Source organism: Molossus molossus, unplaced genomic scaffold (genome assembly GCF_014108415.1).
Source record: "Molossus molossus isolate mMolMol1 unplaced genomic scaffold, mMolMol1.p scaffold_m16_p_1, whole genome shotgun sequence".
Classification (NCBI taxonomy): Eukaryota; Metazoa; Chordata; class Mammalia; order Chiroptera; family Molossidae; genus Molossus; species Molossus molossus.
In genome coordinates this window covers 81,418,974-81,446,546 of record NW_023425344.1, presented here as the reverse complement: position 1 = coordinate 81,446,546, position 27,573 = coordinate 81,418,974, and the positions used below count along the sequence as shown (strand labels likewise).

General features: G+C 37.4%; 1 protein-coding gene across 1 annotated transcript in view; it reads left to right on the top strand.

Annotated features, from left to right (window-relative positions):
* The first annotated feature begins 4,161 nt into the window (after nucleotides 1-4,161).
* TACR3 (tachykinin receptor 3) overlaps nucleotides 4,162-27,573 on the top strand; it is a 69,785-nt gene continuing 46,373 nt past the window's right edge. Inside the window, exons 1-2 of the mRNA XM_036277794.1 lie at nucleotides 4,162-4,814; nucleotides 26,728-26,916. Of these exons, the coding sequence (XP_036133687.1) occupies nucleotides 4,267-4,814; nucleotides 26,728-26,916 (737 nt within the window). The 5' untranslated portion in view covers nucleotides 4,162-4,266. The remainder of the gene's footprint in view (nucleotides 4,815-26,727; nucleotides 26,917-27,573) is intronic.

Here is a 27,573-nt window from a genome sequence, read left to right as displayed (position 1 = left end):
CATTCTCTGTTTTGCCAATCACATACAAACTATCACTTACAGTAACTTCCCTATGAAGTGCTCTCTCTTTAGGTGTAAAAAATCTGAAATTAATCAGAATCTGAAATTAATAAGAACAAATCTCAACACAGTGGGAAACAACAAACATACTGTCAATAAAAAGTGTTGTCAGAGACAGAAATCTGGAATTCTGGCAAGCTCTTCTTTTCAAAAATAATTTCTTCACTAGCCAGCAACATTACCTAACATTCTGCCCTATTATGCTTATTTTGGGGAAGCCTGTTAAAAGAAATATAAAAGTCTAAAATATGTCATACTGTTTTATTTTGTTTTTGTTTGTTTTTTTTGAGTTGTCATAAAATAAAAAATAATAATTAAAACATGACCAGTATCCATTTTATTATTATAAGATGTTAGCAAATTACCGGGGCACATCATTAGCATGGACTCTAAGCAAAAATATTAAAAGCAAATAAAATGTTGAAGAAATGTAATCTAGTGTGCATAAAAAATAGGTAAATACTTCTTGGTCATTAGAAATAAATGGCAAGCATTTACATAAATGATCGTAATTTGTATTACACTTATGCAGTCAAACCAAGACTTAGTCACTGTTATCTATAATCTTATACTGTGTCGTAGGCTACCATGCTTGGCTTACTTTCCAGCATCCTCAGACATTTGCATAGGTGCATGCTCTCCCACACTCCCACGTTGTACATGCAAGAGTATAGCATCCTTCCCTAAGAAGCACATGGTCTGATACCATGTCTTCTGCCCCTCTCTTCTTCCCTGAATGGTCCATCGCTAAGGCTTTGGAATTCTTATGAGAAGTAAAAGAAGGTGAAGAAGAAGAATTAAACCAGCATAGTAGGCTCAGATAAGAGCAGGACTCAGATTCTGGAGCCACAATGGGCAGATTATTTCCCAAATTCTCTTAGTCAGGAACCCTTCACTTTAGCCTTCCCTTACCTCCTAAACCTTCCCATTTTTTAATACATTTTTATTCATATTTTTTAAAGAGAAAGGAAAGGAGAGGAAGAGAGATAGAAACATCAATGAGAGAGAAACATCTATTGGCTGCCTCCTGCAGGACCCCTACCGGAGATCAAACCTGAGACCAAGGCATGTGCCCTGACCGGCAGTCAAACCAGCAACCTCTTCATGCATGGGATGATGCTCATCAAACTGAACCACACTAGCTAGGATAAACCTTCTCATTTTTTAAGAGACGTTGACATAATCCAGAATCCACTGAGCACAGCATCCTTCCACTTAGTCACATGCTTCATTTTTCTCTGTACCTCCCTATTTTACTATTTATAATTCTTGCTTTAATGTTGAAAACACTGATAGACTATGGGCTCCGGGAAGACAGGGTTTATATCTGATTGTTTCATTGCCACATTCCTACTACTTGGCACAGCTCCTGGAAAGAAGTATACTCAATTCATACCTGAGGAATGACTTAAGCAATGAATGAACAATGGCTACCCCTCACTACTACTCTGGGATATAGGGAGAGTCTCTCCATATAAGGCAGATCTATAATGATTCCTCTCTTCCTCTGAAAGGAAATACCTCTTTAAGCCCCTTGTATTGTAACTACTTCTAATTTCATAATTATCACCTATTTTTTGTCATATCATCTCCACGCATTGTGTAAGTCCAAGGAAAATAGAATCACAGACTTATGATACTTTGTACGGATAAGTAAAACAACAGTGTAAACTGAATAGATTTCTACACAACCAAGTACTTTTACAACTTAAAATATTTGATCAAAATATGCACAATTACCAAATCACTACCATGATCCACTTTGTAACTATGATAAATGGTGTGTATCATACAAAGAAATCTTTAAAAATTCTCCCATGATTTCATTAGGGAAGAAAGGGCCATTTTATTTGTAATTCAAGTAATTTCTAGGTGATGAATTGACAGAAAAAAGTAGTTTGTCTTTAAAAATGGTTTAATTTAGAATTAGTAGGCCAAAAATGTGAAATCTCTAGTAACTTTACTTATGATTTATCACATATTTTCACAGACCTCTCTGGAAAATAACCTTTGATAATTAACACTTTCAGCTTGTATTTATTTTGAAGCAGGGTTGTGTCAATATAATTATTAGGTTGCCTAAAACTTATTTCTATACACCACTGTTTTCATCATTAAAAATGTAAAACGGAAAACACTAGTTATTACCAGTCAACCTATGTCCATTTGTGCAATAATCATAGGAGGATTTTTGAAGGATATATTCTGAACTGGGTAACTAAACAATAAAGAATATTTACAATAGAAGACACCTTCTCTTGATGTAGAGAAAATTTGGTGTGATTCATTTTAACCAAAAACATTTAGATGAAATGCACAACAATAACAAGAGGGAAGTAGCTAACATTCACCGAGGTCTCCATCTTGCCTGATGTTGTTGAAGGAATTCTGTTGAAACCACACATCCTCATAATTATCCTGTAAACTAGATATTTTTAAATTTTTCACTTTTGAATGAGGAAACTGAGGTTCAATGATTTCAAGTGTTTTCAGCAGACTGCTAAATTATGTTTAACATGAAATCCCTGCACACCTGCCCCCAAGAAACTAATAAAGGAAAGCATCACATCTGGAACATACTGATAAATGGTTTGTAAGATCTATCTGAGCACAGACTACTTTCTCCAGTTAGCTGCTCTCCAGCTCAGTGCTCTCCAGCTCAGTGCTCTGCAGCCCACCTGCTCCAGCCCACCTGCTCCAGCTCACCTGCTCCAGCCCACCTGCTCCAGCCAAAGCTCAGAAGTCAGGCCTGTCCACCTGCTCAGGAAACTAAGGGCATTGCTGTCCATCTTCATCAGTACTCCTCATGGTCAGGCCCTGAAAAATAGAGTCAAATGTGCAAGACTATAAAGTTTATGTATTTAGATTGCTTACAGGATATGTTTAAAAAGAAATCCAGCCCTGGCCGGTTTGGCTCAGCGGTTAGAGCGTCGGCCTGTGGTCCTGAGAGACCCGGGTTCGGTTCCCGCTAAGGGCACGTACCTCGGTTGCAGTTTGTCCCCGGCCCTGGTCGGTTGTGCGGGTGGCAGCCACTCGATGTGTTCCTTTCACATCGATGTTTCTCTCTCTCTCTCTGTTCCTCTCTCTCCCTCCCACTCTACCTGAACAAAAAATGGAAAAATGTCCTCTGGTGAGGATAAAAAAAAAAAAAAAAATAAAAATAAAAAGAAATCCAATTCTTGTCGTTTTTCAAGAAAACACATCTCCGGATTTCTGATGTATCCTCTGTGTGCTATGACATTCTAACCAAAGTAGAATCCTCCAGGAGAAGCCATAGTCTCTGGCAGTGACAGGGATTAGGTGGAGGGGGAGAATGGACCTTGGAAGTGGGAGCAGGAGGAAAGGGGATCTGAGAAGTGATAACGTGCACGCATGCAGAAAGTTGAGTGAAATTCCAAAAGCCAGTAATATCTAACACCGGGGCGTAGGGATTTGTACCCACAGCTCGCAGCAGGCCACACACACACACACACACACACACACACACACACACACACACGTGCTCAGAAAAATCCTCTGGGATGCGCTTTTGATTTACCGGTGAATGGTTTAATTGGTTTATAAAAGAACAGCCCACAGTAAATTTCTGAGAGCAGGGACCTTAGCAAAATATCTTTAAGTTAAAAGAAAGAAAATTTTGGAGAGATTTTAGTTCCACCTGAGACAGCGCAGCGCTTTCTTGAGCACGTCCACCCGCCCGATCTGCTTGGCGACCGACCGTATCAAATGAATGAACTCTGACGGGTGGGGTGGAGGAAAGGAGCACAAACCTGCCCTGCGACGGGGTTGGTCAGCTCCGCTGCCCCCACAACGTCACCAAAACAGGGGACTATAAGAGACTATAAAACGCGCTGCAGCACTAGAGCCTCAGTGCTCTAGCCGTTGCTGGGAGCTCCAACAGGGGCGAACCCCGAGATCCCCACCGCTGATAACCCCTAACATCTCTCCTCCCAAAGCTCTCATCCTGCCAAGCCTGCCAAAGTCGAAAACCCCTCGGAGAAAGTGGCGCCCGTGCTCCCTGTCACTTGCTGCCTCAAAGCATCCCTTCACCTGCCAGGGGAGCGGTACCTTCCCTGAGGCGCTTCCAAAGGGGTGCTGAGGACCGCCCAGCAGGAAAGGGACCAGGTGGCAAAGAAGAATTTCAAAGGACTAGACTCGGGCTGGCAGCGGGTGAGTGGGCAGATCAGGGACTGCAGACCCGCGGTGATGGCCTCTCTCCCAGAAGCCGCGAACTGGACGGCAGGCGCCGGAGGAGCGGGCGCTGACGCCGGGAACCTGAGTGAGGCGCTCACAGTGGGGACAACCTTGGGGACGGCTGAGGCTGAGTGGCTGCAACTGCTGGCCCAAGCCAGCAATCTCTCCGCCTCATCCTCTACGCTGGGTCTGCCCACGACCTCCCCTGCGCCTTTGCAGCCCGCTGCCAACCTCACCAACCAGTTCGTGCAGCCGTCCTGGCGCATCGCGCTCTGGTCCCTGGCGTATGGCGTGGTGGTGGCCGTGGCTGTCTTCGGGAATCTCATAGTCATCTGGATCATCCTGGCCCACAAGCGCATGAGGACCGTCACCAACTACTTCCTCGTAAACCTGGCTTTTTCCGACGCCTCTATGGCCGCTTTCAACACCTTAGTCAACTTCATCTATGCGCTTCACAGCGAGTGGTACTTCGGCGCCAACTACTGTCGTTTCCAGAATTTCTTTCCCATCACAGCGGTGTTCGCCAGCATCTACTCCATGACAGCCATTGCGGTGGACAGGTGAGGAGAAATGGGGAAAAGAGGGAGAAGGGAGAGGAAGAGCAGGGCAAGGGGATTACAAAGGAAATGCTGACAAGATGGGCTTGGTTAAAGGAAAGGGACTAGGAAGGCGTTCTTGGAAAAAGGAGGTCACGAACCTATTGGTAGGTAGTTCTCCAGGGGCAGAACCAGCTTCTGTTTCTCTGGCCTCCCCCACTCCACCCTAACCCCTTGATTCCCATTTAGGGCCCCTAGAGGGACTGAAGGAGGTAAATGAGGGCGATGGGGAAATCTGTCATTCCAAGTAGGACAAAGCTAGCTAGAAAACATACTTGTAATTTTCTCAGTTGGCTTCCAACAACTGCAGCAAAACCTCTCTGCAAAATGTAGTTTTTGGCCTTCCATCTCTGTGTTAGAGAAATTGACTATGAGTCAACCTCCCTCCTTTCTTCAACTCTCAAGTTTGCTGGTCTACACCCCCACCCATCACATTCCCTAACCTCAGCCCAGAGCCAACACTGGTTTTGCCTCCCAGTCATGGAGCATCCATCCACCAGAGGCAGCAAAATCCCTCCCAAAGATTGCCACCAGCCAGCAGCTTCCACAATGTCTGGGGTTAGATTTCACTTCCAATAATCTGTGGAGACTTTGAGCTGGGTGAAACCTGTGCCTTGAACATTGCATCCACATTTTTCAGATAATGAGCAACAAAAACTCAAGGAATAAATGGTTAGAGAACAGACTGGCAGCTATCAGAGGGAAGGGGGGTTGCTGGGCTGGGTGAAAAAAAAGGTGAAGGGTTAAGCAAAGACAAAAACAAAAAAGAAAACCTCATAGGCACAGACAACAGTACGGTGATTACCAGAGGGAAAGGGGGGTGGGGACAGGTAGAAGAGGGTAAAGGGAGGATAAATGGTGATGGAAGGAGACTTGACCTGGGGTAGTGAATGCAATACAATATACAGATGATGGATTATAGAATTGTCACATGAAACCTATATAATTTTATTAACTAATATCACCCCAATAAATTCAATAAAAAATTTTTAAAAGAAATGAGACACACTAATTTATAGCTGTTTAAGATAACTTTTTAGATTGTTCCCTCATCTACAATATTCTGAGATGCTCAATTTTCAAAAGCCGAATAGACCTTCAACATTTGTTCTCATATTTAAGTTTTAAAATTTTCTGTCTATATTTGCTTTCTTATATTGAAGATTATGAAATATGCATGTGTATTAGGACAATGGTAAATCTCTACCTGTTATTGAGCTGGTTACACTTTAATTCAATATTATGCTAAAAAATAAACAACACCAATTGATTCCAGTCTTGGTTTTGTGATTGGCAGATGCGTGGGGGATACAGGGAGTGATTTCACTTTAACTGCAAGTCTCCATATTCTCAACAGTGGAAAGAAAAGAGCACTTTTTTGACATTAACAAGACTGTTTCAAAATAAAAAGAGGCTTAATATTAATTCTTACTACATTAAGCCATCGTTATAAGAAATTCACACGTTCTTTCTATAAGTCTATTCTTTGCGTTTACTATTTTGAAATAGTAAGCACAGAATATTGATAACATCTTTAGAAACTGTTTCTGATGACAACCCAAGAGGGTTAAACTGAAGGAGCAGTGGTTAGTTGCCACTAACTTGGAGAAATACGTATAAAATCACATTTTTCTACAGCCTCTGAAACTGTCCATCGGCCCTTTCCCCTTGATCTCTGATCTTCTACATGGACCTCAACCTTTCACTTTTGTAGGGACAGAAATAAAAAGAAGCAAAAAAATCAGGCCCAAACTGGGGAACAGGTAAAATTGCTTCTAACCTTCCTCTCCCAAAATAGCAATGAGTGTTGCTTCGGTTTGAGCATCTTTCTTTTATGTTCTGTCTTTGTTTCTTTGGGTTTTTTTGTTGATGTTTTTTGTCTTTTATATTTCTTGTAAGCACATGGTTTTTAATATTGTGATCAGGAGGAAAGTCATTAGCATATCATATTATGAAATTCTCACTATATTGTAATGATACATTATGAAATTTGATGAAAACTTTGGGTAAAATTGGCAGTATTTCAAGTAAGAAATTCTTTCAGCATTTATATAAACTCTGAAAAGGTCTTGGAGTTATTTTAATGGATATTGTAAATACTATTTTATTACACTCACTGGTTTGATATTAATAAATGCTTTCTACTTATTCTTTACTAGAAAGCACTGAATCACTAAAGCTATACAAAATTTATGGAGCATACAATTCGTAACAAATCTAAAGCATATGCAGTTCAGATACTGAAATCTTTTTAAAAACTGTTATTTAAAGGAATACTCTTTGAGCACACAATTGATAAAAAGAAATAGAGAAAAGCCTGTTTAACATAATTTTTAGGATCAAATACTATACAAATATAACAGTTCTTAGAACCCCCCCTCCCCAATGGTTTCCTAATGCAGGGAATCTCTCTGCATTGGTGTTTTATCAAGCATGAACTGGAAAAACTTATATTTGCAGTTATTTTATAGATTTAAGTTTGCAAGGTTGACCCTTCTGAGGAAGCTCAAGTGACTTGTGGTGCCTTTGTTTATGGTTGCCTGGACTCCCTCCCCCATGTAAAGCATAGTTAACAGTATGTGCTCTTAGAAATTACATTTTTCTTATATAATTATGCTTTATTGAAATAACCTTAAAGGTTATTTGATGCCTAGTTTTTTATCGATAAAGGAATACATAATTTAAACTACAATGTGAACATTTGGCTTATTGAATTGTGACTGCTTTCTGTCTCCATTTAATATGAGCTGAATTGTATCCTCCCAGCCCAAATGGAAAACACTTAATTCACTCTGCCCCTCTGCCTGAAGTTAAAAGATCCTCTGAGCTTGGAAACTACTTCCTTTTTGATTCAGGCACATCTGGCTTTTCTTCAGCTGCAGCAAAATGCTTGCAAGTGCTTGGGTCCTAAGAAATTTTAGACTTGCGAAGGATTATAGATACTCTATTCACAAACACTTGTATTTTACAAATGGAGAATCTCAAGCCAGTGGTTACACATTTCGTTGAGAAAAAGGCATTGAATTTTCCTTGAAGTGTTTGGTACTTCATTCTGCACTGGAAGAATTGCTGGCTTTTTACTTCTACTTTTTAAAATATTAACAATATTGGTAACTTTACTAAAGATTTGAATGTGATGTCACAGGTTAGGGTATTATACAGAAACATATTACCTTCTTGCCTGAAGGGTATTTCGCCATCCCTACACACACACACACACACACGCACACGCACACACACACACACACGGTGGAATTATTTGACAACAAAGGTCACTTTTTCTTCCCACCATCCTCCCCAAATTTGCCGTTTTCAAATGTAACATTTAAATATAGCATCTAAAAGATGCTAAGCTTTTCCACGATCATGCAGTAAGTAGAGCCAAGATTCAAATCACTGCAGTCTACTCCCAAGCCCATGCTCTCCTAAACTTCTACACTGTTATAGCTCCTAAGAAGTTGTGATGACCACAGGGCTTAACTAGACAAAGTTCTTCCTTCAGTTGAATTAGAATTTAGGACTTGTTTGTGTTATATATCTTATATGTAGATCAACACATCTTACATATGTATTATCTATATCTTAATTGAGAATATAGGTGTTAGAAAATTATTAAGAGAACACATAATATAATAAAAATATTGTCATTTTTATTTATTTAGGACATGTACCACTTGATAATATAGGGATATTAGAAAGCAGAAAATTTTTCTTATATTTTCTAAGCACATTTTTTAGTTTAAGTTAGAAACTCTAGAAAGGTTTATTAACATATATTAAAGGACAATTTCAGGGCACATGGTCCAGTATTAATTGAAATATTTAATTACAGAATTTTGAAGATGATATTTACTCTTTTTTTTTTTTTTTTTTGAGAGAGAGAGAGAGAAACATCAATGAGAAACATCCATCAGTTGCCTCCTGCATGCCCCCTACTGGAGAATGAGCCTGTAACCCGGACATGTACCCCAACTGGGAATCAAACCAGGACCTCTCAGTCCATGGGATGATGTTCAATCCACTGAGCTACACCATCCAGGCAACATTCACTGTTTCTTACCTGAAAACCTTAAGTAATTTAATATGTTTTATTTTATAAATAAAACATCTTCTCCAGTAGGGGGCATGCAGGAGGCAACTGATGAATGTTTCTCATTGATGTCTCTCTCTCTCTCTCTGAAAAAAAAAAAAAAAAAAAAAACATTAACAAATATAGCAAAACATATTTTACATTCTTCAAACATAGGAACAGAGTCCCTAGGGAGGTCTGATAAGAGTTTATCACTAGTTGTTTTCAGCACTTTCATTCTTTCCACCACACCTTGAGACAGAGAGAGAGAGAGAATGGGAGGGAAAAGGAGGGAAGGAAAGAACAATATCAACACTTTGGTATAGAGCATGACAGTTTCGGGATGAAGAAGCCATGGCCTTCTACAGATAGTTGTTTTGGGAACATTGCATCCAAATCTGCAAAACTCATATGTTACCAACTGTACCCTCTGCTTGAAATATTTGTAATGTCTGTTGGTGTGCCAAATAGAATTTGAAAAAATGATCTTGTCCTTTACTTTTGCTCCATTAACAATTTCTAGCCCAGCCAGTGTAGCTCACCAAGAGGGAGCTGATTCGATTCCCAGTCAGGGCACATGCCCAGGTTGTGGGCCCAATCCCCGGTGAGGGGCATGCAGGAGGCGGCCAATCGATGTTCTCTGTCATTGCTGTTACTCTCTCTCCTTCCCCTTTCTCTCTCTCTAAAACATAAAAAAATAATAATAATAATTAAGAAAAATAAAATTTATCAATGACTGGTGTTCTTTCATCTTCTACTTGCAACTTTCAGTTGCTGGGACTCAACTCTGACCCATCTGTCCAGGATGATGAACTGTCTATAATTCTTCTTCCTGTGCCTCATCTCTCCGAGCATAAATCATTTTTATTGAAGCTTGTTCAGTGGTACATTAAATAAATGCTGCAAAACAGACAACTAGGGTGTGCAGCCTCACCACTTCATTAGACACAGTCAGAGTCTGAGTGCCATTTTGGACTCAGCAGGATCTCTGACACGTGCGGAATTTTCAGACCATCAGTTTAACAGTCTAATGTAACTCTATGTGTGCAATAAGGTTGATGTAGACTTGATTTGTTCTGAATGATGAGATTTTAGGTAATTTTCTTTTCTTTTATATTTTTCTTTCTATGATTATCTACAACAAAATGCACATTCTTTACATGAAACAAAGTAAATTTGAATTAATTAAAGTTCTGAAGATGGATGGTGGTGATGAGTGCACAATGTAAATGTACTTTGTGCCACTAAACTGTGCACGTAAAAATAGTTAAAATGGTAAATCTTGTATTCATTTTACCACAGTAACATTTTTCGAAATATTAATTAATTAAATAAATACATTTAAAAAACCCAGTAATGACGCTGAAATACATGCCAAACAGGTTGGACTCCAGAAGAGAACAACCTGATTAAAATGTGTTTTGTGGCAGATGCTTTGTAGCAACATTTTAAACACATTTTTTAGGCTGAGTTAGAAATCATGAAGACAATTCTGACAAGAGAGTACTATTAACATTATAATAAATTATTTTATAAGCTATGAAATCTTTTCCCCAGGAATTATATAAAGATATTTTACACATGTGAAGTAATCTAGAAGCCTGCCTAACAGTACAGGAATAAATAGTTCAGTGTTTCTCTTATTTAGTTTGGTATGTGACATAGGTTTTTAAATATTCAATTAAGTCTCCTATTTTGAGCTTGTATTATCATCTATGAGATTTTTTTATAGTTCACATTGGCTCAGGTATCAAGATGATTTAAAATTCTCTTTCATGCACACCTGTAAGTAAGGAAAACATGCATATGATTATATTACTAAACGGTACTAGCCTCCATTGTGTTTTAGAGCTGGTTTTTACTGGCTAGGGGGAATCAACTGTGCACATTTCTTCCCAGCTTTGCACGCAGGGACATTACTTTGGTAGCTTGAAATCACTGTAGGAGTATTTACAACACAAAAATTTGTAAACACTAAAAATCAGGAGTTTTGTTTTGTTTTCCTGTGGGTTTTTTTTCCCCTCAAAGTACTTGTGGTCAAAACATTTACCAGCACACGACTCCACTATATTTATAGTCACGCAACCAATATTTTGAGTACCTTTTAAGCACACCAGAATAAACAAAATAGATATGGCTCATACCCTAGTGATACCGTAATGAATATCTCTAGCTTGACCACCACCCCCCCAACCCCAGCTGTAGTCCAGAGTCCTAAATCCAACCACCTACATGACTTCACCCTTGGGAAATCTTTGAGGCATTTCAGACTTAACATGTCCCCAACTGAGTTCCTACCATTCTCCAAAATTTAGTCCTCCTGCAGTCTTCTGAGGTCAAAATCCTTGGAAGTATACTTGACTCATTTCTTTTTCATTCTCCATACCCAATCCATCAGCAAATCTAGTCACCTGTACTTTCAAAATATATGTACAAGCTAATCACTTTTAAGATGCCTACTGCTGCTTCCCTAGTCCCAGTCAACATCATTTCTCACCTAACTGGTTACCTGACTCCTGCTCCCGTTACTCTTTAGTTTGCTCTCAATACAACAACTAGAGTAATCCTATTAATAATGAGTCAGATCCTATATCCCCTCTATAAACCTTCCAGTGGTTACTTAGTTCAGTCAGGGCAGAAATCAAAGTTCTTACAGAAACTGGTCATTTGTTATTCTCCAACCTTATCTCCTACTCACCACTCCAGCACTCAGTTCCACCGTCGCTGGTCCCCTCTGTTTCATCAGTACACCAGGCATGTTTCTACCTCAGGAGCTTACACTCGTGTGAAACACTGTTCCTCTGGATAGCTGTGTTACCCATTCCCTGAACTATCTCCAGACCCTGACTACTCTAGTTTAAATTGCTTTATTTTCTCTTTATCACTTGTCTCACCTTTTAAAATACTAAATAATGAGCTGATCTTTACTGTTTATTGGTTTGGGGTTTTTTGTTTTGTTTATTTGTTTGTTTGTTTTTTCTGTTTGCCCTACTAAGCGATAAAGTCCTTGAAGCTATTAAAATAAAATTATCTTACACTTGTACATTTGTTGCCAGAGGACAGAGAAGCTACTCTTATAAAGAAGTGAATGTTACCTTTTCATTTCTCAGTGTATCTCATGTATAAAATGGTTACTGTCTAAAACAGTACTCTCATGTCATTTTCTATCTATTTGCTCTGTTTTATTTTTCTTCCTTCTATTAATTATTATCTATTTTGTTTTCTACTATATTCATAGCATCTAGGATTATGACTATATATATTTGGCACTCAATACACATTGTTTTCCTATCATTTTCCATCACTGAATAATTTGTACTCAAATTACCTTAAGATATCATGAAAATATCATTTAAAATTTAAAATTAGAAATGAAAATAGCCTCTATATTCCACCTTTATTTTCTATGTATGGAAGTTATTTATTACCCACTTTCTTCCACAGCATTTAAATTAGCATTTACACTGTCACACCTTAAATACCCAAAGACTTGCACAGCCTCTGTTTGACAGGTACCACCATCTCTATGAGCTTAAGGATAGTACAGTGCAACAGCTACATGCCACTACTTACTTCAGAAAAAATTTTGATATGCTGTAGATCCACATTAGACAAAATTGAAAGCAATTTATTCCTCTGTACCCAAAGAACGTACAAAGTCCCCAATTGTAACATTAAATATTTTTATTTAATCACTGAGTCACTGAGAACAAGTTGCCCTAATGAAGTTGCATAAATCTCATTACTCATTACTTTCATTCAGGAAACTGTTTTCAAAGGAGACATTTAGAAGAGAAATAACCTATCCTCTAGTACCCTGATGGACTAGGTTTCCACTGAAGAGCTAGAGACAATATTGAAAGCTTTTCAAATCCTTAGATCAGAATTTTGGCATAAGTTTATTTCTCTTTCCATGTCAATCACAAATACCTGAGAACTAATTTTTTGTTTGTTTTATCTCAAGATTACCACTATAGCTGTGCTGTGGGTTTTTTTTGTTTTGTTTTGTTTTGTTTTTTTGTCACAAGTGTTGATTTCATATTACTTAACACAGTTTAGAATCATTTAGATTGTCTACTGTGTCTGGCATTACTGCCTCTTTGTGTTATTTAATATCATTTTAAGCTCATAATCATACTCTATGCTTTGTTTATAATTTCCATTTAGGAAAACTAAGAAAACTATTTTTTTAAATGTGTATGTGCTGAAGTTCTCATTTGTAAACAGTTATTTACTCACCATCTGTACAAACATTCAGCCACCATTTGCAATCACTATTCAACAATCATGTTGACTGCTGTAGATACTTTTTAGGTGCCACAGAACATGAAGAATAAAATCACTATCTCCAATGAGCTGAAGTCAAAGTAAAAGCATAATGTGTTGGAGGTCCGAGGAGGTAAAAACTAACTAGGTAGAGAGAAGAGAAAGAATCCACAGTGAACATTCTATAATCTGAGTGGAATTGAGTTGTAGAATCCTGCTGTGCAACTTTAGAATAAGGTATGAGCAGAAGAAAAATCATTTCAGCAAGGAAACTACCATTTGAAAAACATGAGATTCTTAAAGGATATTTGAGCTGGGCCATTTTCATCTTTCAGTTCAGATCTACTTTCTACCTCTCCTGACTGCTTCTATGGACTAACTGCATGGACGGTGTCCTTTGGGGTCTGGCCTCTTCTTGGCTTTCCCTAATGAGAGACACCTGGAGGCAATGGAAGGAAGAAAGGAGAATATCTTTAGGATACATCTACCACTTTCTAGTCAGAATTACTGCAAATTTGCTAAGCCCAACTGTAGTCCTATCTCTGGTCAAGAGTTTCTCTCCTAAGGCTTCATTTAAATTATAGGATTCTTTCATCCTCCAGGCCTGGGGCAAGAGACATCCACCTTTTGCTATTGCTAGTCCTAGTAACATTCATTTTAAATTGGTTTCCTTCAATCATTTGTGAAATGGGGCTTATAAATGGCTTCTTGATTAAATTTTGTAAATGACCTATTTATTAAACTCTCTTCAGTTTTCTCATTTGAGTGTGCCTTATTTTTTCCCAGAGCTCTGACTGATACAATATAGTAAGTTTGAGGAAAGAGCAAGATATTTAATGTCAGTGTGATAAGGGTATGCAGAATTGCAGTTAATCCTGTTTAAAGTGAAGAACGAGTGAAATATTTTAGAAAGAGAACTTTGAAGGCATTGTGAAAAAAGTTGGAAAAGAGCAGCACTAGAGAAACCCATTATGATGGTGGTTCCATAGTCTAGGAATTAATAGTTGGAAGGGAAGGGAAGAACATATTTGGTAATATCAGAAATTGGGCTGATACGATTTATGATTGTGCAAAGAAAATGAGAAAAAGGAAGCAGTTCTGAATAAGTCATATGTACAGATGAATAATATTTACAAGTGAGCACACTCGAAGTAGTATTAGTTTTCCAAGAGCAAAAGAACTTATTTATGGAACAAACTATTTTCATATGTATTAGTTGTATTCATGTTTCTCCCTAAGTCATTCATACTGTCGGAAAGTAGATATAAAATTGTTTCAACATACTCTCTTAAAACTCAATGTTACTGTTGGTTAAGAGAAAAGTCTGCCAGAACTATTGACTTCTAGTGCCAATTATATTAATGTAGCTTGATTTTGTCACATGCATACAAGCCATATAAAAAGGGAAGCCAAATAATTATAAGGGCAAGTTAATAGATGGAAGGGAATTTTGGCCCCATACTATTTGATATATGAGTCACAGTTGTAGTACTCTGCAAATTACACAAAGTTACTTCAAATATACAATTTTCAACACGCTAGTTTGTCCCCATCAATCTGCTTCCTGTCATAATTCTGATTGTAATTAGCTTTCAAACAACCTCCCTCTGATTAAATTTGGAATTTCAAAGTTATGAAGGAGTTTCCTTTCATTTATTTCAATAATCCATTGGGAAGTTTATAGTCTTTTATTTATTTATTTTTCATCCTCACCCAAGGACATTTTTGCATTTATCTTCAGATAGAACAGGAGGGAGAAGGGGAGGAAGAGAGAGATAGAAATATCGATGTGAGAGAGATACATCGAGTGGCTGCCACCCATACGACCGCAACCAGGGCCGGGGACAAACTGCAGCCAAGGTACATGCCCCTAGCAGGAACTGAACCCAGGACTCTCTGGTTCGTGGGCAGATGCTTTAACCACTTAGCAAAACCAGCCAGGGCTAGTATTTTAATTTTTTTTCCATCACTGTTTATTCCCTCTATGCCCTCTCTCACTTCCACCCACCTTCCTCCCCTGCCGCGCGATCACCACACTGTTGTTCATGTCCAGGAGATTTTAATGCACCCAATAAATTGTCACTCATTCTATTCCTTAGTACCTCCAAACAACAGAGCAAAAACAAAGTTTTAATACCACTAAAGACAATCCATTTACCCCTGGAGAGTACTCATCTTTATCCAGAACTTGAGCTCTACCCTCTATGACGATCTAAGACTGCTGTAATATCTGTTAAATATTGTAGACGTACATATTAAAGCTAGAAAATATCCTGACTCTCTAAAATTTTTACTTTCTTTACCCATTATTATTTCTTTAACATGACTTTTGATCCTACCTCAGGGTTTCTTGAGTTGTTATTCTCTCTAAATCCACTTTGACAACCTCTTGAATTTTCTCTTCATCTAAAAACTCTTCCCCTTATAAAATAAAATAAAACTGGATTAAATGCCTTATCTATTGCCCTGAAAAGGGGCTTTGTATACATATAATCTTATAACAAATAGAATATCATGTATAGTTATGTATACTATACATTATTGTATATTTGTTTTATCTCTATAAAACATTGCCTACTGGAAATACTTATAAGTGAATGTGAACTTTAAGTATATTTTGATAAAGGCATTGCTTCCACAAAGATAATCCGCCAAGAGTTTAAAATTATTTTCTTAGGGAATTAAGATCTTAACAAAATTGAGTGTTTAACATATGATTGATAACACAAAAGTGACCCTGTAAAAGCAGTACTTTTCAAATGGCATATACAAGATTATATACCATCTTTTTTTTTTTTCATTTCAGCTTTATGTGTTTCTTTTTCTCTTTATTTATTTATTTTATTTTATTTTATTTTTCTTACAGATGTTTTTCCTTTTTTACCCATTGACACCCTCCTCCCAATCCCCCCACCCAGTGCCCGGCTTTGTTGTCCATGTCCATTGGTTATGCATACATGAATATAAGTTCTGTGGTTTATCTCTTCCCTCCCCATACCACCCCTCCTCTGAGGGTTGTTAGTCTGTACCCTACTTCCACGTCTCTAGGTCTACCCTATTCCTCATACTGTTATGTTCATTATATTCAACAAATAAGTGAGATCATGTGGTATTTGTCTTTTCTGCTTGACTTGTTTCGCTGAGGATAATACTTTCCAGGTCCATCCATGTCATCTCAAAGGATAAGAGATCTTTCTTGCTTACGGCTGCATACTACTCCATTGTGTATATGTACCACTGCTTTTTAATCCATTAGTCTACTGATGAACATTTGAGCTGTTTCCAGATCTTAGCTATTATAAATAGTGTTGCTATGAACATGGGGGTACATATATTCTTTCTGATAGGTGTTTCAACCTTCTTAGGGTATATTGCTAGAAGTGGGATCACTGGGTCAAATAGAAGTTCAATTTTTACTTTTTTGAAGTAACACCATACTGTTTTCCATAATGGCTGCACCAGTCTACATTCCCACCAGCAGTGTATTAGAGTCCCCTTTTCTCCACACCCTCGCTAACACTTATTGTTTGATGATTTGTTGATGGTGGCCATTCTGACAGGTGTGAGGTGATACCTCATAGTTGTTTTAATTTGCATCTCTCTGATGATTACTGAGGTTGAGCATTTCTTCATATGTCTCTTAGCCATTTGTATGTCCTGTTTGGAGAGGTGTCTATTAAGGTCCTCTGCCTATTTTTTAATTGGGTTCTTTGTCTTCCTTTTGTTGAGTTGTATGAGCACTCTATATATATTGGAAATTAACCCCTTATCTGATGTATCATTGGCAATGATGCTCTCCCATACAGTGAGTTGCCTTTCCATTTTGATGGTTGTGTCTTTTGTTGTGCAGAAGCTTTTGAGTTTGATGTAGTCCCATGTGTTCATTTTCTCCTTTGCTTCTGTTGCCTTAGGTGATGTATCAGTGAAAATTCTGCTGCATATGCTGTCTGAAATTTTGTTACCTACATTTCCTTCTAGGATTTTTATGGATTCACGGGTCACATTTAAGTCTTTTATCCACTTTGAGTTTATTCTTGTGTATGGTGTAAGTTTATGGTCTAGTTTCATTTTTTTGCATGTAGCTGTCCAATTTTCCCAACAACATTTATTAGAGAAGCTGTCTTTACTCCATTGTATGCTCTTGCCTTCTTTGTCAAATATTGATTGAGCATAATGTCTTGGGTCCATTTCTGGGTTCTCTGTTCTGTTCCACTGGTCTATATGCCTGTTCATGTGTCAGTTCCAGGCTGTTTTGATTACAGTAGCTTTGTAGTATAACCTGATATCTGGTATTGTGATCCCACCTACTTTGTCCTTCTTTTTCAAGATTGCTGTGGCTAATCAGGGTCTTTTTTGATTCCATATGAACTTTTGCAGTATTTGTTCTAGTTCTTTGAAATATGTCATTGGTATTTTGATGGGGATTGCATTGAATCTATAGATCGCTTTGGGTAGTATGGACATTTTAATGATGTTAATTCTTCCAATCCATGAACAGGGTATATGCTTCCCCTTTTTTATATCTACCTCTATTTCTTTTTTCAATGTCCTGTAGTTTTCTGCAAATATGTCCTTTACTTCTTTGGTTAAGTTTATTCCTAGGTATCTTAATTTTTTTTGCCACAATAGAAATGGGATTGTTTTTTTCGTTTCTCTTTCTGTGAGTTCTTCATTTGTGTATAAGAATGCCAATTCTTTACCATGATGTTCATTTTTTATCCTGCTACTTTGCCAAATTCATTTATTAAGTCTAGTAAATTTTTCATGAAGTCTTTGGGGTTTTTTACATATAGTATCATGTCATCTGTGAATAATGACAGTTTCACTTCCTCCTTTCGAATTTGGATCCCTTTTATTTGTTCTTCCTGTCTGATTGCTGTGGCTTAGCCTTCCAGTACTATGTTAAATAAGAGTGGCAAAAGTGGGCATCTTTGTCTTGTTTCTGTTCTTAAGGGAAATGCTTTTAGTTTTTACCCATTGAGTATGATGTTGGCTGTAGGTCTTTCATATTTGGCCTTTATTATGTCTAGATATGATCCCTCTATTCCCACATTGCTGAGCGTTTTTTATCAGAAATGGATGCTGGATTTTTTCAAATGCCTTTTTAGCATCTAATGATATGATCATGTGGTTTTTATTCTTCATTTTATTTATGTGGTGTATCACATTTATGGATTTGAGAATATTGTACCAGCCTTGCATCCCTGGGATGAATCCCATTTTGTCATGGTAAATAATTTTTTTTTATGTATTGCTGGATTTGATTTGCTAGTATTTTGTTCAGGATTTTGGCATCTATGCTTATCAGGGATATTGGCCTGCAGTTTTCTTTCTTTGTAGTGCAGTTTTCTGGTTTTGGAATTAGAATTATGGTGGCCTCATAAAACAAGTTTGGACGTCTTCCTTGTTCTTGAATTTATTGAAATAGTTTGAGGGTGTTAGTTCTTTTTTGAATGTTCAGTAAAATTCCTCCGTGAAGCCATGTAGGCCTGCGCTTTTGTTTGCTGAGAGAGTCTTGATTATCTCTTCAATTTCTTTAGTTGTTATTGGTCTGTTCAAGTTTTCTATCTCTTCCCAGTCCAGTTTGGGGAGATTATGTGTTTGTAGGAATTTGTCCATTTGGCTTAGATTGTCGAATTTGTTGCCATATAATTGTTTATAGTAGTTGTTAACAATCTTTTGTATTTCTGTGGTGTCAGTTGTTACTTCTCCTCTTTCATTCCTGATTTTGTGTATTTGGGTTCTCTTTCTTTGTTTCTTGGTGAGTCTAGTAAGTGTCCATCAGTCTTGCTTATCTTTTCGAAAAACCAGCTCTTTGTTTCATTGATTCTTTGACTTGTATTTTGGTCTCTATGTCATTTATATCTGCTCTGATCTTTACTATTTCCTTCCTTCTACTTGCTCTGGGGTTTTCTTTTTGTTTGCTTTCTAGTTCTTTAAGTTGTGAGGTTAGATAGACTGTTAGAAATGTTTCTTGTTTCTTGTTTCTTGAGGTAGGCTTGTAGTGCTATGAACTTCCCTCTCAGAACTGTTTTCACTGCATGCCTTAGATTTTGTGTTGTTGTGTGTTCATTTTCATTGGTTTCCAGGAAGGTTTTAATTTTTTCTTTGATCTCCTTGGCAACACATTCATTGTTTAAAAACATTCTATTTAGCTGCCATGTGTTCCAATGCCTTTGCATGTTCTTTTGGCAATTAATTTCTGGTTTCATGCCATTGTGATCTGGGAAGATGCTTGATATGATTTCAGTCTCCTTGAACTTGTAGAGATTTTGTTTGTGTTCTATCGTGTTGTCTATCTTTGAGAATGTCCCATGTGCACTTGAGAAGAATGTGAATTCTGTAGTTTTGGGTGTTATTCTCTGTAGATATCTATTAAATCCATTTGGTCTAGTGCTTAATTTAGAGTCTCTGTTTTCTTGCTAATTTTTATCTAGAGGATCTATCCAGTGATGTCAGAGGGTTGTTGAAGTCCTCTGTTATGATTGTATTGCTGTCGATTTCTCCTTTGAAGTCCTCCAGAAGATTTATAATATATTTTGGTGCTTCTATATTGGGTGCATATATATTTATTAAGGTTATATCTTCCTGTTGGATAGATGCTTTCAACATTATGTAGTGGCCTTCTTTGTCTCTAGTTATGGACTTCATTTTGAAATCTATTTTATCAGATATGAGTTTTGCTACTCCAGCTTTTTTTCTTTTTCATTTGCTTGGAAGATTTTTTTTCCATCTCTTCACTTTCAACCTATGTAAGTCTTTTGTTGTGAGGTGGGTCTTTTGTAAACAAAATATATATGAGTCATGCTTTCTTTCCAATCAGCTACTCTGTGTCTTTTTATTGGAGCATTCAAACCATTTACATTTAAGGTGATTATTGATATGTACTTATTTATTGCCATTTTTGTTTAGTGTGGTCATATTTTTCTTCCTATTTCTTCTACTAATTACAGCAGTCGTTTTAACATTTCTTGCAGTTTTAGTTTGGTACTAATATATTCCCTTAGCCTTTTTTTGCCTGGAATGCTCTTTGTTTAACCTTCTATTTTGAATGCTAACCTTGCTGGATAGAGTAGTCTTGGATTCAGATCCTTGTTTTTCATGACCTTCATTACTTCATGCCATTCACTTCTGGTCTGTAGTATTTCTGTTGAGAAGTCAGCTGAGAGCCTTATAGGAGTTTCCTTTGTAGGTAACCAGTTGCTTATCTCTTGCTGCCTCTAGGATTCTCTCTTTGTCTTTAATTTTTGGCATTTTAATTACTATGTGTCTTGGTGTGGGCCTGTTTAGGTTCTTCTTACTTGGGGCTCTCTGTGCTTCTTGAACTTGAATGCCTTCTTCCTTCACCAAATTAGGGAAGTTTTTTGTCACTATTTCTTCAAATATATTCTCTAACCCTTGCTCATTTTCTTCCTCTTCAGGGACTCCTATGATGCGAATGTTCATACATTTCCAGTTGTCCCACAGTTTTCTTAAGCTGTCTTCGTGTTTTTTAATTGTTTTTTACTTTTGGTTTTCTGATTGGTTGATTTTTTTCTACCTTGTCTTCTAATTCACTGATTCGGTCCTCAGCTTCCTCTACTCTGTTGTTTAGACCTTCCAATATGTTCTTTATTTCTGATATGTCTTTACTCATTTCTTCTTGGTGGTTTTTATTTTCCATTCGGTTGATTTTCAACATTTCTATGTCTTTACTCATGTTGTTGATGTCCTTAATCATGCTGTTGAGCTTCCTCAAGATCATGGCTCTGAATTCTTGCCCTGTTAACTTGCTTAACTGCTCCTCATTTATCTCATCTTCAGTAGAGATCTCTTGTTCTTTCATTTGGCATTTGTTTCTTTGTTTCACCATTTTGGCTATCACAGTGGGCTTTGAAGCCTGCCAAATTTGCCCTGTGGGTTTTGGTATTCTGCTATTTGTGGCTTCCTCTCCTGGGTTTGGACGAGTGTGCGAGGACCCACATAAACACCACTTTCAAGTATTTCTTTCCTGGGCAGAGTTGCAAGCCCAGGAATGGTTCAGTTATCCTCTAGCTTTTTGCCTGGTGGCTATTAGTTGAGGTTACTTGAAGAGCCTTGGGTTTTCAGTTGAATGAAAAATTCCCCGAGGTGCTCAGCGTAAGGGGAGTTTCTGAGGGCACATACTGGTTGTTATTGAGCCCCAATTTACATTTCAATGGCCCACTAGGTGGGGTTGAATCTCTGATGGAGGGGCCACGGTCTCTCTCCAGATCCCTGGATCAGAGTAAAATGGCCACTGTGCTGCATGGCTGCAACTCAGCAAAAGCTTTGAGCACCCTCTAAATCCCTAGTGTCCCCACACAGTTGTAGTCCAGTCCACCCTCCCTCTGCAGGAGACCAAGGGGAGTGGCTGTAGCTATTTTAGCGTCTGTTCCAGCTCTGTCTGTGCTGTGGAGCCACTTGGGAGTTTTACCCCAAGGGCGCTGCTCAGAGCTAAGCCTGGTGCTGTCCATGGGCTCCCAGCCCCCTCTCGCACCTCTGCAATTCTACCAGGATTGAGTCAGTGTCCTTGGTTATATGGTCCTTGCAAGCTGCTTTTCTCTTGCTTTTTCCTAATGATTTGTCTTTATTTTATTTGTAATTCCAGTTTAGTCCTGGGAGACGGTCCGTGTAACGTTGTACCAAAAATAGTACTGTGCAAAAGACATCAAAGTAAAGAAAAAAGACCCCTCAATTATATCAGAAAAATAGTAAGTAGTAAAGCAAAGTGCTCTTATAAAGTGAAAAGGAAAAGTGTTAAAAACAAACAAGTCATCAAAAATATGAGCTTCCCAGTGGATGCTTCTGAAAATTCCAGTCTCTATAAAAGAATAAAAAGTGATTTTAAAACTTTCATAGGTGATGTCATAATTGATACACTAAGAAGTCAAGCTGTTATTCATGAAATAATAATAATACTCAGGATTACTCATATTTAAGAATCTGTTTGGTGAGGAAAGAATGATAGTGAGAAGCTCAAAAAAAAAAAAAAAAAGCTAATGTGACCACAGTAAAGATGGATATTTCTTTAAAGGAAGAACAAAGTACTGACATTTGAGTAAGTTTATATATGAAATTTGATCATTTCTTCTCACGGTCCACAGGATGTTTATCTGGATGAGCTTAAGCAGTCATTTTCTTCCTGGGTACTGTTGAGCAAGTTGTTGTTGCTGGAGAAGGTCACAGAATAGGAAATATCAATGCCACAATGAATTCCTATTCACCAATTTCACACTGGTCTTCAGCAACACCTGGCAATCTGGTAATTTTACCTATTTCATTGGCCAACTGGCTCTCCCTTTCTGCAATATTTCAACATTTTTTGTTACTTTCCCCAGACTGTTACCATAATTCAGTTTCCAGTAGCAATACTTTATTTCAAGCATCAGGCATCTCTCACCCAAAGCAAAACTATAGCCAGGTAACTCATTTCCCTTATTCCATTATTTCTTCCTTCAATCCATTCCCCAGGCTAGAATTTGATTATTCTCCTTCCCTGATTGAATCACCTCAATCATTTTCCATAAGACAAAAATCTATAACCTGCATTACAACTCTGTCTCAAACTATTTTCCTCCTTCACTTTTTATGTTTCAATTAGAGTACTCATTAATAACTCAAGTGTTTAATGCTTCTCTCATCCTGACTTATATCAATTTCCTACAGCTGTTGAAATAAACTTGAGTGACTTAGAACAACAGAAATCTATTATCTCACAGTTCTGGAAGCAAGAAGTCTGAAATCAAGGTGTAGGTAAGGGCCATGCTTCCTCTGAAAAGTGTAGGAAAATTATTCCTTTCCTCTTCCTAGCCTCTGGGGATCTGCTGACAGGCTTTGGCTTTCCTTGATTAGGAATGCATCCCTCAGTCCTCATCGTCACAGGGCATTCTCCATGTAGTTCTCTCTGTTTCCAAATTTCTCCTTGTACCAGTATCGGGTTAGGACTCACCTAATGGCCTCATTTTAACATGCTTACCTATACAAAGACTCTGTTTCCAAATAAGGTCACGTTTTTCTGATCCTGGGAGTTAGGACTTCAACATATTTTTCTAAGGGGACACAATTTAACCATAAAACCCAGTGTCAACATAGGAGTTTTTCACACGTTTGTTCGACAAATCTTTGCTACCTTCATCCTTCTGCCACTTGCTTCCAACTTTCAACCCAGAATGACTTTCCTTAGGGAAGACCTACTCACAATCTAAATATGCCTTCCCAGTAAATGCATTAATGTGATCATATATATACCTTGCCTTTGTAACATTTCCCATATCTGTAACTTTTATTTATTGGTGAGATTATTTAATAATATCTATCTACTTCACAAGACTGTGAGTTCTGTGAAGGCCATCTTTCCTCACTGTTGTATTTCTACAGTGTCTGGAATACCACAGCAGGTATTCAATAAATGTTTGGTTGAATGAATAAATAATAGATTACGCCCTGGCCAGTTTGGCTCAGCGGTTAGAGCATCGGCCTGCGATCCAGAGAGACCTGGGTTCCCACTAAGGGCACACACCTCGGTTGCAGTTTGTCCCCGGCCCTGGTTGGTCGTGGAGGTGGCAGCCACTCAATGTGTCCCTTTCATGTCGATGTTTCTCTCTCTCTCTCTCTTCCTCTCTCTTCCTCCCACTCTATCTGAACAAAAAAATGGAAAAATGTCCTCAGGTGAGGATAAAAAAATAATAAATAAATAAATAAATAAATAAATAAATAAATAATAGATCAGACCAGAAATGACAAAATTGTCAGCTTGAAGTTTCAAAATTTTTACTTTTATTCAAGTGTTAGTGAGAACATAAATTGTTCCATATAATATTCTGTCAGGAAAATTTTTCTCTATCATTAGACTAATTATCTAAAAAAAAAAATCTATAAGTAATTTGCAGTTTACTTTTGATTATCCATGGTATAGTAGCTGTACACAAATCCAACCCTGATCATGCCACTCAGTTCGCTTTTTGGTCTAAAAAATAACAATTGTCTAAACATCCAAATTGCATTCATAAAGTCCAGAATGAGCAAAAAAGGCAAAATATTATAAGAGTTTGAGAATTATTCAATTCAGTAAAACAAACTTTATTGATAAGTGCTGTGGTTGACTCTGGAACTCCCCTCACCCCACCCCCAAAAAACCAATGCAGTACAAGGAGAAATACTATGGTGAGTCATAATCAGCAGTATTGGAAACAGCAATGGCCAACTACAATTATTAGCACAATATGTTTGACCTTTACCATTTATGTTGCACATAAATGATTTTGGATTCATAAGGCAAAATGCAATTTCTGATTCTTTGGAAGACATCTGCCTTATATATTTTTCTTCTCTTTCACAATCCCTTACATAAATGGTTACATTCAAAGCCATAATCTGTATCTATATGGACTCTGAAGACTGGCAGAATTGGCTTAGAATTTCAGCTCTTACCATCTGTCTTTTTCCATCATTTATTTAATTTTTTAAGATTCAGTTTTTCTTTCCTGCAAAATAAAGTTAATATTACTTGATTGACTGGATTATCCTGGATTTTAAATATACGTAATGTATGTAATAAATTGCCTGGTAATGATTGGTCATTAATAAATGTTGTTATTATCTTCATCCACATAAATATGAAAAGTGAATTTTAAACAGTTTTCATTTTATATTCTTTTTCATGATTCACCTTATTTTCTTAAAGCAAGGTACTGTTTTTATTACTGTTTTTACATTCAACATTTATTTTTGCCTATTAACTATCATATATAATAAATTAAGAATATATTTTTTTATTATTATTATTTTTATCCTCACCCAAGGACATTTTTCCATTTTTTGTTCAGATAAAGTGGGAGGGAGAGAGAGAGAAAGAAACATTGACGTGAAAGAAACACATTTAATGATTACCACCCGCACGACCCAACCAGGGCCAGGAACAAACTGCAACCAAGGTACATGCCCTTAGCAGGAACCAAAACCAGGTCTCTCTGGAACGCAGGTTGTTGCTCTAACCACTGAGCAAAACCAACCAGGGCCAAATATTTTCTTTTATTAAAATAAAGAATATTTGGCCCTGGCCGGTTTGGCTCAGCGGTTGGAGCGTCCACCTGCGGTCCAGAGAGACCCGGGTTCGGTTCCCGCTAAGGGCATGTACCTTGGTTGCAGTTTATCCCCGACCCTGGTTGGTCATGTGGATGGTGACCACTCGATGTGTCCCTTTCACATCGATGTTTCCCTCTCTCTCTCTTCCTCTATCTCCCTCCCACTCTATCTGTACAAAAAATGGAAAAATGTCCTCGGGTGAGGATAAAAAAAAAAAAAAAAGAATATTTGCTTTAAGTAAATTACAACTAAAGTTAATATTATGAATAGCATATAGACAAGTTCTAATGTTTACTTAAGATCTACTGTCTAATAACTACAAAATCACAAAGCAATAAACAAATTAGTTAATTATCTTTATTTTAAAATATTCTTAAGGTTAAAATGTTTTTGGCTTAAATAATACTCACTCTTTGATAAAAGTGTTGTCTTTGAAAATTTGCATAAATCAATATATATTTGAGAAACACAAAATAGCCAAAAGATTTTCAAAAATAAAACAGTTTAAATAATGTGATTTATTGCTAGAAATGCTAAAATAGAATTAATTTGTTATACATTATTTTCTGCCCAATTAGCCAGAATTTGGTAATTAGACAATTATTCAATTTAAAACTGGAATTTGACTCTCCCAGACATATTGTTACTATTTTACTAAGTGAATAAAGTTTGACTTTGGTTACCATATATAGAGAGTTAATAATTTTCAAAAAAGCTGCACTCTAAAAATCATACGTGTGTTTTTCAGAGCCTCAACTGTATTTTTATAAAAATTATATATAGTTATACAGATGGATACTATGAAGATTTTCATGATGTAGTATGAATTCAATTTTGGAGGTAACAGGAAGGCACAGCCTCAATCACACTTGATTTATTCATCTTTATCTGAATCCTGGACTTGTCTCTTCAAACTTTAGACGGAAATGATGATATGCTTCAGAGGGGTTCTTCATCTTCATCAATCATAGATTAGGTATTATCCATTTTGTCTCCAGAATTTTGTTTTAAAAACCTAAGCTTACAGAAGGAAAAATGGAGGTCTTGAGGTACTGATCATTCACCTTTCCGGTTCTATTCAGCAGACATTTATAAATTCTGATAATGTGCAGGCACAGCACCAAATAATCAAGGCTTTTCAACTTATATTATTTTTATTGATCTTGGCTTCACCCCTAAGAGGTAGATGTTCTTTACTTCTATTTTTAAAATAATGAAGCTGAGGTTCAAAAAGGCTAAAAAAGTGACAAAATAGGATTTGAACCTGGATTTGTCTGATTCCAAAGACTATGTCACAATCATTACTTTATGCTGCCTCAACACAAGCAAAGTCCTTGTCAATTTGTTTACTGGAAGAGAGAGAACCCTGGCCACTGAAACTCCTTTGAAACTAATTTTTAAACTTTGCTAACAAGAGACTGACAAAATGGTTTTGTTTTGTTTTTGTTTTTTATGTAGGTATATGGCCATTATTGATCCCTTGAAACCCAGACTATCTGCCACAGCAACCAAGATTGTCATTGGCAGTATTTGGATTCTAGCATTTCTACTTGCCTTCCCTCAGTGTCTTTACTCCAGAATCAAAGTCATGCCGGGCCGTACTCTTTGCTATGTTCAATGGCCAGAAGGTCCCAAACAACATTTCACGTAAGTTAATTCTCTAGTATGACTTTCAATTCAACTATTGAACACTCAAGGAACTGTAGGATGGGAGCAACATTAAACAAAGAAGATGTAAACATTTCCCTCGATGTCTCACACATTATTTGGGAAGACAGACACATAAAAATATTATAATACATAAGATATAGTCAATAATTTGGTGTCACTTACAAAGATTTGTAATTGAAAAAATGTAATGACTTCTACATGGAGCAGCTCTGGAGAATTTCCTAGAGGAGATGATAAATTCATTGGAGATGAAAGCAATATTCTAGGGAGGGCAAGATGATTACTAATTGAGAAATTCATGAGAAGGGAGGAACTAAAGGCCAAACGTGTGAATTGCAATGGAGTACTATGCAGCTGTAAGAAAGAAAGATCTTATCCTTTAAGAATACATGGAGGGACCTGGAAAGTGTCATCCTAATCAAAACAAGCCAAACGGAGAAAGACAAGTATCATATGATCTCACTTATTTGTGGAATATAATGAACATGACAGTCTGAGGAATGGGGTAGTCCCAGAGACGTAGAAGTGGGGTACAGACTGAAAATCCCCAGAAGAGGGGGTGGTGGGGGAGAACTTATATGCATGAATGCATGAACAATGGACATGAACAACAAAGCTGGGGACAGGGCGGGG